This window comes from Danio rerio, chromosome 3 (assembly GCF_052040795.2).
Source record: "Danio rerio strain M-AB ecotype USA chromosome 3, GRCz13ab, whole genome shotgun sequence".
Lineage (NCBI taxonomy): Eukaryota > Metazoa > Chordata > Actinopteri > Cypriniformes > Danionidae > Danio > Danio rerio.
The window spans coordinates 33,302,739-33,319,489 of record NC_141023.1 but is presented as its reverse complement, the minus strand read 5'-3'; the positions used below and the strand labels follow the sequence as shown (position 1 = coordinate 33,319,489).

The following is a 16,751-nucleotide window of genomic DNA, read 5'->3' as shown; positions in this document are numbered from 1 at the left end:
CAAGAAAATAGGAGAGCTTCTGCTAATGCCTTTATTCTCCACCAGGTCTTGGAACTGACCTCAGCACAACCACACAATCAGGAGACCTGCCATCCAAGGAGAGAGACCGGGGCCGAGCCAAAGACCGCAAGCACCATCATCATCATCATCACCACCACGGCTCTTTAGATAAGGAGCACTACGGTCATGAGAGAGACAGAGGAGAGTACGGCCACAGACAGTCCAGAGAGAGAGACCGCCGCTGGTCCCGCTCACCCAGTGAGGGCAGAGAGTGTCTGACTCACAGACAGGTGGGCCGTTTATTCGCATAGTGTTCATAATCTCTAGACGCATGTAACAGCTGAACATTTTTAAAGCATTGAACTGATAGTCATTTTCTTAATCAGATTTGTTTGGCTTCACAGTTGCCTGGTTAAAGGCACAATATGTAATATGATTTGTTTATTAAAATATCCCAAAACCACAGTGTTATATATTTTGCTGACTTATGTACTTATATTATCTACATTTTAAAATCCAGAGAAAAAAGACATTTTAACTTGTGACATGAGCCAAGTCCTGTGTTGCCATGCTAATGACATCACATACTTTTGCCTGTTTTGTTTTATAGAAACAACAAAGTCACTTTAATATGTTGTGTGTTTTCATAGTCTGCACAGAACAGCATTATAACACAATCTTAAAATGTTTTTAGTATAAATAAATAGTGCAGTTGCTTCCCCACATGATCACAAAATAATCTGATATCAACTGGATAGATCTTTATCACTCTTCCAATAGATCCCGGGGTAACACTTTATAATAACTATACACGATGAACCATCTATTAAGCATTAGCAAATAGTGAATTCTCTATTTGTTAAGCATTAACTCTACATTAACAGATGTTAGTAAGCAGTTTACAACTGCAGCTACAAAAGTTTAAGCACATTTATAATGTGCTTAATAATTGTTCTTTCATACTTTGTCAATGATTTATTTTTCATTACTAAATTAAGTATTGCATTATTTACAAACCAGTTCTTTCGGCATAGTTAGTTGTTTTTTAAGATCATTCAAAATGAGTTAGTAATTGATTAAATTAATAAACTATTCAAATGAGCACGCGCACACACACGCACACACACACACACACACACACACACACACACACACACACATATATATATATATATATATATATATATATATATATATATATATATATATATATATATAATTAAAGCATATAGTATTTATTCATTTGAATGTTAATAAATGCTTCATTAACTCATCTTCATCCAGTTTTGTGATCTAATCTAAATTGAGGACTATTTATGCTTTATAAATCCCTTATAAATGACAATTAAAGGCTCAGTTTAATTCTAAACAGGAAAAAAGAACGACTTTATTTCTATTCATTTGAAGATGAACAAATGAAACTGTATCAAAGAAAAATAAATCTTTGCAATCTTATTTAAAATAAAAATTACTGTACCGTTTAAACATCACTAAATAACATTCAAATGTATCATAATATATTTTTAAACTATTATTTTGTTGTTGTTTTATCCAGTTTTATGTCATATATTGACACACATGTTATTCAGCAATGTTTAAACTTTACAGTAATTTTGCTTTTCAGATAAGATGTACTGTTCATACTGAGCCTTTAATTGTCATTTTTAAGAGATTTATAAAGCATAAATAGTCCTCACTTTATATTAGGTCACCAAACTGCATGAAGTTGAGTTAATAAAGAATACAAATTGACTATTAGTATATCCCTGAATAATAAGATAAAACTTGAATAGTTTATTGATCATTTACTAACTCATTCTGGATTATTTCTAAACCTTTAACTACTCTTTAATACATATAGTTTGTAAATAATGCAATTCTTAATTTAGTCATGAAAATCAAACTTTCACAAAGTATGAAAGTACAATTGTTGAGCACATTTTAAATATGCTTATAAGTTAAGAATAGAGCATTTGTTGCTGCAGTTATTAACTGCTTACTAACATTTGTTAATGTAGAGTTAATGCTTAACAAATAATGAATTCAATAGATGCTAATGCTTAGTTAATGATTTATAGTGTGTAGTTATTATAAAGTGTTACTGATCCTGGTAATAACAACTGTGTTTAGAATGGCTTGAGCATGCAACTGGAATGACGTTCCTCAAGGCACTTTTCTCCTTTCTTTTTTTAAGCATGCCGAGCACTCCTGCGAAAACATGACACGCACAAGGCCCATAAGCAGGGCTCAAAACAGTCACTGCCAAAAGAAAAAGACTTTTAAAAGGCACCTCTCACCTCAAATTTTTTTGTGAATGGACCCTAAGTACCTACAGAAATATGTAGCTGGAAACTATTCTCTTCCAACATTGTGAATTGGTGCTGGAAAATAGAGTACAAAACGGCAGATAAAATTGCTGAATTATGTTATAAGATTTTAGTGTGTTTATTGTTGATGTTGTTATTTATTAATATTTGTAGAATTTTATTATTGCTAATTTATAAAATACCAATGTAGTACAAAAGTATCACTGAAATCCATTTTATTAATCTTTTTTAGTTTAAAGTGGTACTTCATAAAATCCCTGTCATTGTCACAATAATGATCATGTTTCAGTGTCACAGTTTATTGTCATTTTCAGCCCTCCAAATAGCTTCCAGGTGCATTGTCAAAGATTTTTATGCTGTATTAATATAAATATATACAGTTTTATATATAAGTCAGAGTTATTAGCCCCCCTTTGTTTTTTGTTTTGTTTTGTTTTTTAAAATATTTCCCAAATAATGTTTAACAGAGCAAGTTAATTTTCATAGTATATCTGATAATATTTTTTCTTCTGGAGAAAGTCTTATTTGTTTCCTTTTGGCTACAATAAAAGCAGTTTTTATTTTTTTTTTTATAATTCTGACCTCAACTGCAGGTTAATTAGTGCATTTTACATAGTACAAAACTTTTTATTAAAGGTCTTATGTTGGAAATGCAATCTTTGGTTTATTTTTTCTGGCAGTTGTTTTTTAATTATTATTGGAAGACCTTGCCTTTAAGCTAGGCCAAGGTTAGGGATCTTGGGCTTAAAAATGTTGTGCTAAACCACTGCTTTAGCTTATCTGTGAACATTATTTCTGCACCAGTCTCATCGGATTCCATTCCGATAATTCCACACAGCATCATCAAGCTCATTTACTGCTCATGAAACAGATTTACTGCTCTTACCACATTTTAAAAGTACTCTGATCAAATATTGCAGCCTTGATGGGAATAAAAACGTACTCAAACATTACAACATGTTTTTAATCCTTTACTGGAAAACAATATTGATGATTAAGAAAATGACTAAAGCAAAAGGCCTATTTCTTATTAAAAAACAGGATGTTTTATTTTTTTATGCTGTTTATTATTTAGTTATTATTGTACCAATATTCAATACTCCCAACCAGAAATACTGTAACCAGTAAAAATGAATTCCATTATTTCAGTTTCATTTGTACTGACGATACGATATTTTTGTTGTTGTTTTTTTTCTTCCTTGTGTCCTCTCTCTTTCCTGTGATATGTTGCTTAATGTTTGGTTGTTTATTTTATGGCTGTTTGCATTGGTCGCTTTTCTCTACTGTTTTGCAATGTCTTATCATTCTTGCATCTCTCTTTCTCTCTCTCTCTCTCTCTCTCTGTTGTGGCTGTGCTCTTCTCTCTCGTTGCTCTCGTCTGTCTGTGTCACCTCCTACTGTCTTTCTTCTTGTTGTGTGGTTAATTTTGTGGTTCTGTTTTATTTGCCTTGTTCCATTTTCATGTAGGGCAGTAGTTCAGTAAGCGGCAGTCCAGTCCCGTCCACCTCCGGGACCAGCACCCCCCGCCGTGGCCGCCGTCAGCTCCCCCAAACCCCTGCTACACCCCGGCCACATGTCACCTACTCACCTGTGGTCCGTAAGCCCATCAGCAGTACCCCCCCTCCTGGCCAGCAGAGCCGACTCCCTACCCCGACCTCCCGGCGCTTCAGTCCGACTGGCCCCGAGCCCCCGCTTCCCCCTCATCACCACCCGTCACCACCCCACCACGGCTCTCCCCGCTCCGGCCGACATGCACACTGGGGCCCCGAGCCTGCAGAGAGCGTGGAGGGTGACGGCTTCTATGACGACCAAGACTATGAGTTCAATCACCACGAGCCTCCATCCTACGAGCAAAGCCCTGTGCAGGGCAACCCTCACCCCCATTCCCCTAGGACTTCCCGCCACAACACCCCTCCTCAGGGCCAAGCGCACCCACGGCGCATGCCAAATGGCTACCGTTCGTCTTCGCCCTCTCCACACCACCACGCGCCCGCTCACCCTGGAACTCATAAACCTCCTCATCCCAGAGGGCCCAGAAAGGGCCTCCATGAACCCTACAGTGAGACTGACGAGGATGACTGGTGCTAGCCTCTGGGACAGGGAGGGCCGAGTCCTTGCGCTTTCTGGAACGGACAACCGCTCAAACAGTGGCCCATCTGTCCAGGGAAACACACGGCAGTGTGCTGAATGTCCACAGGGGAAATCAAGGCATGATTCCTTTCTTTCTATTTCTCGTTTCTTTTACAATTCCTCTGCTGCCGAGTGTTTCCCTGAAAGCTGGCAGTGAACATGAAGCCTGGCGAATATGAAATCTTGTTTTTAGCCTTTTTTTCTGAAGAAAACAAACAGGTTTTTTTGATAAGGAGGAGGAATGTCTGAACTTTTCTTTTTCCAGGACATTTCACGCAGTCCCTCCAGAAATGAGACGCTATGAACTCTTTAGCACTCATTCAAAGAAACAACAACAGCAACAACAACAACAAAAAAAACGATGAATCACTTTTTATTTCACAGAACTTGACTGGAGATTCGTTTATTGCAAAAATCAGTCCAGATGCTGGGAAATATTGATGAGTTTTATCATCTGTGTTTACTGTTATTAATAATCCCAGTGGAAGGGGGTGCGGGTAAGTTGGGTGGGAGCCGGATCTGGGCGGAGGTGAACTCTCACCTGAACTAAAATTATTTAAGCCCACCCTGCACTTCAGACCCCAAACGCAAGAAAAGAAACGTACACACAAACACACAGACACACACATACACACACAAAAAAATCTAATAGGAGAGAAAAAAAGTGAAAAAGCTCCTCACTCTTTCTTCTACGGCTTCGTCTTCTGCTTCTCATTGGAAACATTGGAGTTTGAATCTTCTGTTGCACTGCCCAGCTTTGTTTGAACTCCTAGAAAATAAATCCCTTGGAAATCCTGCATGATTGAAAAAAAAAAAAGAAAACAAAAAAAAAACAAGTTTAAAAAAATACACAAAGAAACTTTGAGTAAAATGGGGGAAGGGGGGATCGATTCCTTGGCTCTTTTGTCACGTCCGTGTCGTTCTCTCTCTCTTTCTCATCAAAGTCTCCTCTCTCTCTTTCATGGCTCTCTGTGATCCCTCTCTTCTCAAGAAGAGAAGAAGCCATTGCTAACACTCAAACTAAAAGCAAATGGGTGATCAGAGAGATGTTTGCAAGGTTTTATACCAGATTTGGTGCCAAATACCACATACAGTAAAAAATTATGAATGGAAAATAAATGGATAGCACAATTGCTTTTAAGCTTGAGACATTTTATAACATTTTATTTCACTGTATAGTTAATTAGCTCACTTGCACAAGAATGCAGATGTAGTAGCACATAAAGCAAGCAAAGGACATGCGATTTTCCTTTACACTACTAAAACAACATGCTCTTCCAGTCTTCCAGGGTAAATGCAGAGTGAGAGAGAGATATAGTCGAGGGGAGAAAAGAGAGAGAGAACCGCTCCATCTTTACATATGATTTCATGTTGATAATGACAATGTGTGTGTATAGAGATGATCACATAAATGCTGATAATTATTGATGATGGTGAAGATAATTATGATGATGATGATGATGATTTTGATTTCATTTTCTACCTGTTTTGTATTTGACTCAGCTGCTCTTTGTATTGCCATACTTGTTTTCATGTGAGTTTTGTGTAGATGGTGTGTGGAGCTCTGTGATAGTGATCATTATGGGCCATGACAGAAACCCATCTGACCTTCAGTCCACGTCCTCCACTTGGGCTGTTTCCATGACACATCAGTGAGAGTTAATGACAGTTCGAAGCATGCATCTGATCTCGAGTCTCTGTAACTGTGAACACTTTTTATCAAGCAGGAAAAAAGCAATGAAAAAAGAAAGTAGAGGATGAGCCGACTAGTTATCGACCATGTAAGTGTGATATAAACGTCTATAATGTCTAAACAATATAAGCTGACGAGGATTAATTAGGTTACATTTTATAGATCAATTTGAGATATTTTCTCTATTTTCTGTTATTTAGTATCTTCCTTTTAAAATAATTTCAAATATTTTTATTGATTTACATTATTTTTGTAATTATCTATTTATAATTTTTGTATACCTTTAAACCAGTGGCTTTCAACCAGCAGGGCAGAAGCCCAACAATTATTAAAATAACACTTATTGTAAAGACAAAACAATAATAATATATTACAAGAATCTGAGAATGCAATCACAGAATAAGTTGCTGTTAATTCATTTCATTTAAAGCAAGGCACTGCAGCCAAAAACACCTGTCAGTTTGAATATTTTGGGCTTTTTCAGTCTAATGTTAAAATTCACTTTTAGGGTGTTTAACAATTTAATTATAATGCATATTAGAAAAATTAAGGTTTCATCACAATTTAAGCAATCTCAACCTCAGTAGCTTTTGCACACCCCAAACCCCACATTTTTATTCATGTCTGTATTGTTAATGTTTTTACAGAGGGAACTGTTCTTTTCTGGCTGTTTGCAGCATTTACTGAATCACGAGGCATAAAAATGGCATTCCCCAAAAACCTTTGAGTGAAAGTATAATTAAAAACCAAAAACTATTTTGAGTTTTAAATTTGAGCTGATGCATTTTTGTGCAAATTACCATATATTTAATGATCTAATGCATCATTTGCATATTTAAAACATTTTAGAAAGATTGTAAAACAAAGTGTATACGCTTAAAGCAATCAATCAGTTGGAGAAGTATGGTAATAGCTATTATTTTTTTACCCTCTTCACCTGCAGTGTCTTGACTTAAAATATCACACCTACCCCTTTAAAAAAAAGACAGAAAACAAGCAGCTTTGTCGTAAATGACAGCAGAAATGGCATAAATATCTCAGCCTCAACCAGGCCTAAAAGTCCTGAAGAAATTTGAATGGCGAGAAGGTAACTGAGCTCCACTACCTCTACTTGACCAGCAGATGGCGCTGTGATCCACACTGCTCGGCAGCCAGTGATTTTGCTGGCTCCCGTCAGTCTCACCTTTTTCTGTTCCATGTTTTTATGTCAATGACCTGTACACTGAGAGTAGTACTATGTGTCTGTCACCGATGGTGCACCGTTCTGTGTTCAGGAAATGTAACACAGCCAATCAAACTGCACAGAAACATGTAACACCGCCAATCAAATTGCATGGGTGAAAACAATGACCGGGCCTTTTCTGCCAAAAACCTGTCTGTTGTGTCCCACTGATCTTTGTGTCTCTTCTGCCCATATTATCCATCGTCATCTCAGCCTTCTTCTACGAGGCAGAATGACTCCGCATACACAAGACACGCTGCCGAAAGGGTCCAACTTTGCAGCATGCGCAAATGAAACAATGTATGTAGCATTGACTAACATATTATCATTCACAACCCCTTGAGCGAGTCCTGTATGTAGCATTACTGATAAAACTGGTAAGTCTGTGGCTTTACTTGGAGATTAGTGTGTACACGACTAGTGAGTAAAATTGTCCCCTTGCTATTACTTGATTTAGTTTGAGAACTACATTCTTAGGAATGTATTACTGAGATTTATCAGTGCCTTAATTCAGTCTTATTTAGTGTATGTGTCCTCAATAGCAGTTTAAAAAAACATTTTTTTTGGGTTCATTTATCTAAAGTTGGCAGTTAGCTTGAGAGATTTACTTTTTACAAGGACAGAATCTAAATATGCAATATGAAGCCTTTTTAAGCTGGAAAATGCGTAGAGGGGAATGATATTGCTACACTAAAAAAATGGGTTGTTTCAGCTCAAATTTGAGTAAAATATGGACAAACGCACTGAAATATTTGAAATGTAATTTTTTAACCCAAACTCAAATGTGGTCTGAAAACAACCCAAATTTTTAGAGTGTTTCAGAATTGTGTGTCTCAAAAATCACCTTGTGAATGATCTCATTCTCATTTGCATGCAGGATGTTCTCTCAACTTCAGTCTCTGTGTGCGTGTGTGAAGCTGTAAGAGAAAACACATGCGGTAGGTTGGTTAGAACATTGACATTTCTCATTGTCTGTCATAAATCATCATTACTAACAACCTCTGTTCATATTTGGCAAAAACAAATGCCTATTTAAAGTACAACGCTAATGTGGGAGCCACACTGTACAAAGATTCAACAAAAAAAAATAAAAAATAAGCAAGTTTTTGTCACAAATTAAAAAAAAAAAAAGATGTAGAGAAGCATTTACCTTGAGAACTGCATGTGCAATGTGCATGCCACAGCGTTTGATAAAAAGTCAGCTGCAGGAATTAAAAAAAATGTTTTGTAGAAAAAAAAACACAAGTACAGATAAATCTTTTTTAAAGTAATATATTCCTTTATGCTCTATTTTTTAAAACAAACAAAAAACATGTTCTGGGGAGGAAAATCACTTTGAAAGTTGTTTTTCTTTCTTTCTTTCTTTCTTTCTGTTTCTAGCTGTTTTTTTCTTCTTCTTCTGCCAACTAGACAGAGAGAGACACTTCAACACTATGTTCAGGGCACGTCAATATGACTACTGTCACAAAAAAAAGAAAGAAATAAAAGAGTCAAGAAAATAAAATCCCTTACTGTTTTTTTGAGTCTGGAGTTTTTAGATCTGAAATTCCCGTTTGTTTTGATTTGCTGATTATTACACAATTCCCAAAGATTGTTCATTCAGCAAAAGAGGGTGTGATTGTGAGTGTACTCAGAGCTGAATGTGTCCTCTTGTTTGCAGCGGTATATAGCAGTCCTGTTCTGTGTTATCCTTATCTGACACACAGAGGGATCAGACCACAGGAGCAGTCTGTCATAGGACACCACCACTGCTTCAGGGGTTAAAGGGTCTTGCTTGAATACTGTACAGTCTGGGGAAAGTGCGCAGAGCAATATTTAACACTTTCATGATGCTATTAACCGTTACTGTACATGGTGGACAACCGCTACATCAAAATGCTGTGTCTGTGTGTGTGTGTGTTTTATAGTACAATGTTAACTTGCACATTTAACATTTATTTTATCTTTGCCATGATGACAGTAAATAATATTTGACAAGATATTTTTCAAAGGCTTAACTAGGTTAACTAGGCAGGTTAGGGTAATTAGGTAAGTTATTGTATAATGATGGTTTGTTCTGTAGACTAGCAAAAATAAAAAATAAAAAAAGCTTTAAGGGGCTAATAAATTTGTCCTTAAAATTGTTTTTAAAAAATTAAGCTAGATTAAACTAGCCGAAATAAAACAAATAAGACTTTCTCCAGAAAAAAAAAATTTAAATTAAAGAAGGGCTAATAAAGAAGGGCTAATAATAAGACTTCAATTGTATATATACATAAATATTTATATACACATACACACAGTTAAAATCAGAATTATTAGCCCTTCTTTGATTTTTTTCTTTTTTTAAATTATTTAAAAAAAAAATTATATTATTTTAATATTTTTTAATATTATTTTTATATTATCTTTTCTTTTTTAAATATTTCCCAAATTATGTTTGACAGTGCAAGGAAATTTCATATATATATATATATATATATATATATATATATATATATATATATATATATATATGTATATATATATTGTGTGTGTGTGTGTCAAAGCCCCCAAATACTACCCAATTAATTCTTGCCACTATCTTTTAAATCATATAGCTCACTAGGTTTTACCCATTTATCAGCAATGAAGTTTTAATTATATGAAAAATAAAACAATTTGGTGTAATCGCTTGTTGTGATCTGTACATACATTGCTCAGCATAATTAAATACACCCCATTTTAAAAAATGATTATTTTTCTCCATTTCTCAGTGAATATAGGCAATGTAATTTGGTGAATTTAAACAAAGTAGATTTATTAAACAGATATATTTTATAAACAATATTTTATTCACCAAACAGATTTAGAAATTGAAAGATAATACTATTCAATTATTTTTCCCAAATTATTGCAAAAAAAAGAAAAAAAATACAAGCTACAATTTTTTTTTTTTTTTTTTTGCCTCACTTGATTTTTCCTAATTTATAAACTTGGATTTAATGTTTTTCTATAACATACATTTGGGGGGTACTAGGTTTTGGACTGTTATCGTTAGTTATTTTGTTAGACAAGCTCTAGATTTGGCTTCAGTAACGACTAGGCTAATGTCTATTCACATTATTAATATTGTATAACTTCCTAATAAAAATGTTAATTTAAAAGAGATTTGTGAGGGGTGTACTCATATTTGCTGAGTACTGTGTGTAAAAGAAAGAGAATAAGTTTGTGGTTTCACCCATTATTTTACATCTCTTTTTTCATCCATATTTTTACATTTTATTTTAGCAAAAGTTAATCAGACGCTTTATTTATTAAATACATTCAAATCTTGAATTAAATGCAATGCAGACAAAACAACAACTAACAAATGTTGTCTTTGACTCATACATTGCAATGACTAAAATACATACACTTTTTTTTATTAATCTAAATTGTTGTCCTTTTTGTTTATTGTGCTTTAATAACAGAATTGGTTAAACTACATAAATGAGTTTGTGAAAGAAAAAACTGATGAGCCAGATTTTAAAATAATCAAAAGTAGTTGAGCTTCAGTGATGATGAAGAACTCAAATAAATCAAATATTGGATCTGTTTTAATTTTTAATACTCATCCTAATGTATTACTATTCATATAACAAAAAATATCATGCTAGAAATGAAACTAAGCAATCCAAAAATTTGCCTAAAGAGGACAATATCAATGATTGATTTATTTTATTCTTGTTTTTTTTAGTACTGGTCTGGATTCAGGTGTTCTTTTAAAACTACATCTTAAGCATAATCTAAATATAAAAGTTCGTAACTGAGGGTTTTTCCAAGGATGCCATAGAACCGGGGTGTCAAGATCAGTTCCTGGAGCTCCGCAGCCGTGCAGAGTTTAGTTCCAACTCTGCTTCACTTACCTGCTGGTTTTAAACAAGCCTAAACTCTGTTAGTTCAATTAAGGACTCAGTTAGTTTGATCGGGGTTAACGCTAAACTGCTGAGCTGTGGCATCAAAGTACTGAGCTTGGCACCTGTGCCACTGAAGAAACATTTTGAACCCTTTTCTTAAAGGCCGTTTATTTACAATAAAGGTGCTTTTTGAAACGAATGCCAAGCAAGAACCTTTATTTTTAGTTTTTCAGTGTAGTGGTTTAGTCAGGTCTTGATGTGACTGGGTCGTTACTTTAACAAACGTCTTACGTCTTAAACAGCTCAACTGTATTGTTCATTAGCATTAAAAAATATTTTTAATGCATTTTTTAGTTTGCAAAATCTCAATTCTGATATATTTATGGGCTATTGTTCTAAATTTAAGAGTGTACTATTTTACTGAATGTATGGCATGAAAACGAATATAAGCAATATATGTTCTATCATTTTCTTTGTACAGTATCAGTGGGTGTCCTGATAAATGATTAGCTTATGTCATTTTGTTTTTACCCTTGCTCTGTCCTCTTCCGCTCCTGCAGATCTTTGTGTGTGAGTGTGTGTGGTTGTGCTGATCCGATGGTTGTAAAGTCGTTTGGTCAGGAGATTGCAGGAGCTAACAGTGCATTCCTGAGAGATTTCAGACACTGGAGGCTCGGGTTTCACACTTGGGAGGGGGAGCGGCTCATTCCATTAGCAGAACAATCGATGGGCCACACAGGCGTTCAGCAGCACCCCGCCCCCCGGCTGTCTGTCTGCTGTGTGTCAGCCAGATGTGCGGATGTGTGAAGGTAGTACAGTACTTCCTCTGCTCTATTAATAGCCCACCTCTTTCCGCTCACTCGCCCGTTACTGCTCCATGCACTTCCGGCTCTGAGACCGCGGTCAACGTGGGGCATGAGACTGCTGCGTCAACAGCAAATATTCACTTGGCTCACACGCAGGTCTGTGTGCCTTTTAAACATATTTGGTCCATGTAAATCACGGGACGTGTTGGGGAAAAAACACCAACACGCGAATCATCTTAACGCATAGACCAATAGAAAAACATCTGATGAAAATAATCAAAAATTTCTTGTGGGCTTCGGTGGTGATGACTCGAGGAAATTAAATAATAATCTGTCATCATTTTTAAAACTCATGTCATTCAATTGCATATATTATTTTCACTTTAGAACAACAACAAAAAATGTTACAAATTAAATTAAAGGTTTATAGTTAATTGACCTAAAGAGAATCATAACAAAAACTAATACATTTAATTAAATTACGAAAGTCAATTTTAAATGAAAATGAAACATTTAATTTCACTAGATTTTATAGGTTGCTTATCGTTTGAGTAGCATGTGTTTTATTCTATAAGTTCTATTTTTGTTTGTTGTTATTAAAATCACTTTGGTCTAAAATATTAATCTCTTATCTCTTCTGAAGTTAAAAACATTGCTGTCTAAAATGAATAAATTACAAAAAAAAAACAGCGTCTTTGTTTTATATGCAACTAAAAAAATCTCTAGATTACGATTTATTTTGTTACATTAGAAAAAATTGTCTTCGTATAAAGAATAAAAAAAAATTCATGTTTTATGCGAACACATCTAAATCAAAAATCCACATGAGAATTTGTAAGTTTATTTATATTTATTTTTAAACGGCTGTATGTCCAACTGAATCAAACGAGTGTTGCTTTTCACTCGAATTTTGTTTAGGGTACAATATTAAAAATCCACAGAAATCGTAACCACAGCAACTGCGCGTTGCTAAGAGTCGTTGAAAAACAAACAACGAATAAGGTAAACCGATTTATCACTCGCATTTAAAAAATCACATTTTTTCATTCAAAAACATATCTGTGCGTGTTGTTTAGAGTTTTTCTCAGTCGCTTTGGTGCGTTTCTCACAACACAAGTACATTTTTGCACAACAGTTAATGCATTTCTCAAAAAAGTTGGTGCAAACTGCAAAACCTAGCTGATAACCTGCAAAAGCGCGTCACTTGCTCAAAATGGATAGTTCATTCCTCAAAAGCAAGTATTAATGTCAATCAAAGTGTCAGTGCCATCAAAATGAAAAGTCCGGACACCATTGTTTATGAACAAGATAGTCAAATGGCTTAGTCATGTTTTCATTATGACAGTTTACTTTGTACATTTTTTCAATGTGATTTTGGTGACACTTCCTGAAAATGCTCAAGACAGCACTATATACTATTCACACAGCCATTTGGAAACTACAGTAAAGTTAGACATCATTGGATTGAGTGAGGTATCTGAGTACAAGACACTGAATATGTATGTTTCACATTTTTACTGCATTTGCTCTTTACAATCCTAATTTATTCACAGCATTGTGCAAAATAATATACACACCCTTATTTACAACAAACATAAACTCCCTTTAGGTAGAGCAGCACACAACTGTAAATAATATTGCAGTACACATTGGAGCTGAACCAACATACATACACAGGTCTGTAAATCATTCATCAAATTGTTCAATTTTAAAGACATTTTCAGTAAAATAAAGATTTAAACTTGTTTTATAAAATTTGCTTGAAAGATTTTGACAACTAGTTCAACATTTTTGTATGTAATGACTCAAGTAATGAAATGAGGACTATTAGTTTTATATGGAATGACTATTCAGCATTTACAAGTTTAGTTCATTTTGACTGACATGACATAAGCAGATGATAATGTTATAAACAGCAGAGAGTTGTAGGAAAGCAATTGATGCATGTCCAAAAGCATTCGCAATTTGTTGAAAAGAATGAGAAACTGCTAGGATGTGCACAAATGACTAATTGTTTTGAGAAATACATTACCTGTTGTGCAAATGTAAATAGTGTAGTGAGAAAGACCAAAAGCACCAAAGCGACTGAGAAAAACTGTAATACATGGGTTTGTTCTGGTGGTCACCCATATTTAAATAAGGGTAAGAGATATGCCAAAAAAGTGAATAAGTACTATAGGGGCGCCAAAACGCAGCTTGTAGGCGCGCGAAGAACATCAACAGAATACCGCCAAAACAATAATGCGTCTCTCCTTGCTGTTTGGATATTAACACCGAAATGAAGTTAGTTAGACACACACATTTGTTTCACTTTCTTGAATAAGCACAGTTTTAACTAAATAATAGTTTATTTGTTGTTTAACTACACATCTTTGTAGTAGTAATACCATCTTAATGTAGCTAAACCAGTGCACAATTAGTAGGAAAACTTAAGGGTATTAGTTACTCTAAATTGGCAACATCAGGACAATAGCTATAAAGCACGTGTTTAGATAACACCTCCTAATGGGCTCGTTAATAACCTGTAAATTGTTGAATCGCTTTACAGCTTCAATTCTTTTGTTCCTCATATCCTGAGCCATTTAAATGGGGTTGAAAGGCAGTGGGAGTGTGAAAACTGTCGACAGTGCTCATCCGGCCTGACGGGCTCACCGCTTCCTGCCTTCCGCGAACACCTCCTGCCCGTGAGCCATCCGCGCCTCCGGTCACATGACCGCCAATACTTTCAGCTAGCTGACAGTCAAAACATTTCCCGGAAAAACCGGTCTGAACAGAATGCGTCACACACACACACACAGAGAAAATTATATGTTTAAACATCTTTATTGTACAAAAGTGAGGTAGATAGACTTAATCATAACATCAAGATGTTTGTTGTATAGCTTATTTCACGTTGACCTGCACGAATATCCACAGATTGACTATCCTGGCCATTAACAAACCAGATCAAGTCTTCCACAATGGTTTTATGTGGATTCTTCAGCAAGTGAGTCAGTCAGTGTAACGACTGGACTGACAATCCAAATTCCTGACCAATAAATAAATAAAGTTCATGTAAATGTCCGCGGTGGTTTTCCCAGTCACACTTCTCGTCGAAGTACCGCGTCATATCCTGACTCAGAGAAAAATGACGGGCTGAACAAGCACCATTAGTCAGAATGTCCACAACAACCCAATACTCTCCTACTGTATGAGTAACCGGCTGTCACATTGTTCCACTGTGAGTAAAACTACCCACTGGCTTCTCAAGTGCCCTTAACACTGCCCGGTGGCAGTTCTGCGCCACAATCCGCTTCCAGTGGTGCGCAAAGTTCACTTGACAACTGAAGGGCTTCTGTTGTTTGTCTCTTCAAAAAGTGACAATTGTCCTTGGCATTGGCACGAGTGACAGCGAGTCCAGCGCCCTGCCGCAGTTAGCGGAACTGTTTTGAAGAACCCCCCTGACCTCCGCGCACTCCAGTTTGGCTTTTTTGCATGGGATGAAGTCTGAATCCGTGGCTGTTTTGCTTCGTCGCTTTCTGGAGTGACGGTCCGGTCTGGATGGGCTGCAGTTTTCTTTGTCCGCCGCGGGGTTGAGTGGATGCGGATGACCCTCGAGTCCGGACCTTTGCCCATCCTCGCTGGACTGCCCCGATGTCTCGCGCAAAGGTGTCGCCGTGGAGCTCGATGTGTCCATGGGCTCCTGAGTGTGTGATGTGCTCTCCTCTGTGACAGATTGTCCGCTTTTCTCGCTCATCAGTCGGGCTGAGTGGTAAATGTCCCTTGCAGATTTCATGACGAGCGTCAGCAACAGGCTCCGGTGGAGCCGAAGTCCGCCACGCTGGCTGCGCGAGCTGTACATTTTACCCAAAGCCTGGACCATTATCTGCTTGGCCTCTGCTGTGACATCCATTGTTCAATGCACTCTTAAGCACACAAATAATGTGCAGATGTATTTGTATGAGCTCAGTTTACTTTCACCGTGGTTTCATTCACTGAAGTAAACCTCAGCGTAAAGGCAGCGGGCTTTATATAGTTTTGGTGACGTATGCGCTTGACACTCGGGCTCCTCCCATGCCTTGAGGTTCTGTTTGAGGAAATAAGTCAGGACGTGTATCACACAGTTCCTGATGTAATCCTTCAGAGCATTTATGAAAATAGATAATTTCTAAACTAATCATCAGATTGCAAGCACAATAGTTTATCATCACTTGACCTTATAATATGGAAAGACCAATGCAACGTCAATGTAGCCTAAAATAAGATGGTGTTTATATTATTATATATTTATGGTGTTATTTTTCTGATAGTGTTATTAGTGCATTTTATTTTAAATTATTGATTAAAATCTAATAATTTTGATATTTTGTTACTATATATGTAGTGTATATATATAGTATACTATATATAATATATATACAGACAGACAGACAGACAGACAGATAGACAGATAGACAGATAGATAGATAGATAGATAGATAGATAGATAGATAGATAGATCCCAGTTAAATGTGAAAAGTTTTTGCCCCTTTCTAAGTCTCGGTTGGAGAAGACACTTTCGTTCATGGTTATTGTTGGCTTCCTCATTCTCCTATGCCCATAAAAGGAACATCCGCCAGTTAGTCCGCTCTGTGGAAAACCCATGATGCGTGGGCGCATAGGCTACTTCCGGTTGCCTTATTTGTCTCAAAAGATTCGTCATAGCCAATAACTTCACATGACCCGAGAGCGTCGAGC

At 36.2% G+C, this 16,751-nt stretch overlaps 2 protein-coding genes across 18 annotated transcripts in view; one reads left to right on the top strand and one right to left on the bottom strand.

The window, feature by feature from the left end:
- cacna1aa (calcium voltage-gated channel subunit alpha1 Aa) overlaps positions 1 to 7,525 on the top strand; it is a 156,179-nt gene extending 148,654 nt beyond the window's left edge. For 9 of the 17 annotated variants that reach the window (XM_087242949.1, XM_087242950.1, XM_087242958.1 and 6 more), the window contains 2 exons: positions 46 to 290; positions 3,795 to 7,525. In XM_087242949.1, coding sequence (XP_087099075.1) covers positions 46 to 290; positions 3,795 to 4,415 — 866 coding nt within the window. In that variant the 3' untranslated portion in view covers positions 4,416 to 7,525. The remainder of the gene's footprint in view (positions 1 to 45; positions 291 to 3,794) is intronic. The other 8 variants (XR_015479902.1, XR_015479901.1, XR_015479903.1 and 5 more) reach the window with 5 other exon arrangements.
- Positions 7,526 to 14,839: 7,314 nt separating this feature from the next.
- On the bottom strand, positions 14,840 to 16,021 carry ier2a (immediate early response 2a). Its single transcript, NM_001142583.3, has one exon. The coding sequence runs from the start codon at positions 15,925 to 15,927 to the stop codon at positions 15,385 to 15,387; it is 543 nt and encodes a 180-aa protein (NP_001136055.2). The 5' UTR covers positions 15,928 to 16,021; the 3' UTR covers positions 14,840 to 15,384.
- Between the last annotated feature and the right edge of the window lie 730 nt (positions 16,022 to 16,751).

What these genes read in the sequence shown, in the direction of transcription:
- ier2a (NM_001142583.3), bottom strand. Translation starts at nt 15,927, where the DNA reads ATGGATGTCACAGCAGAGGCCAAGCAGATAATGGTCCAGGCTTTGGGT.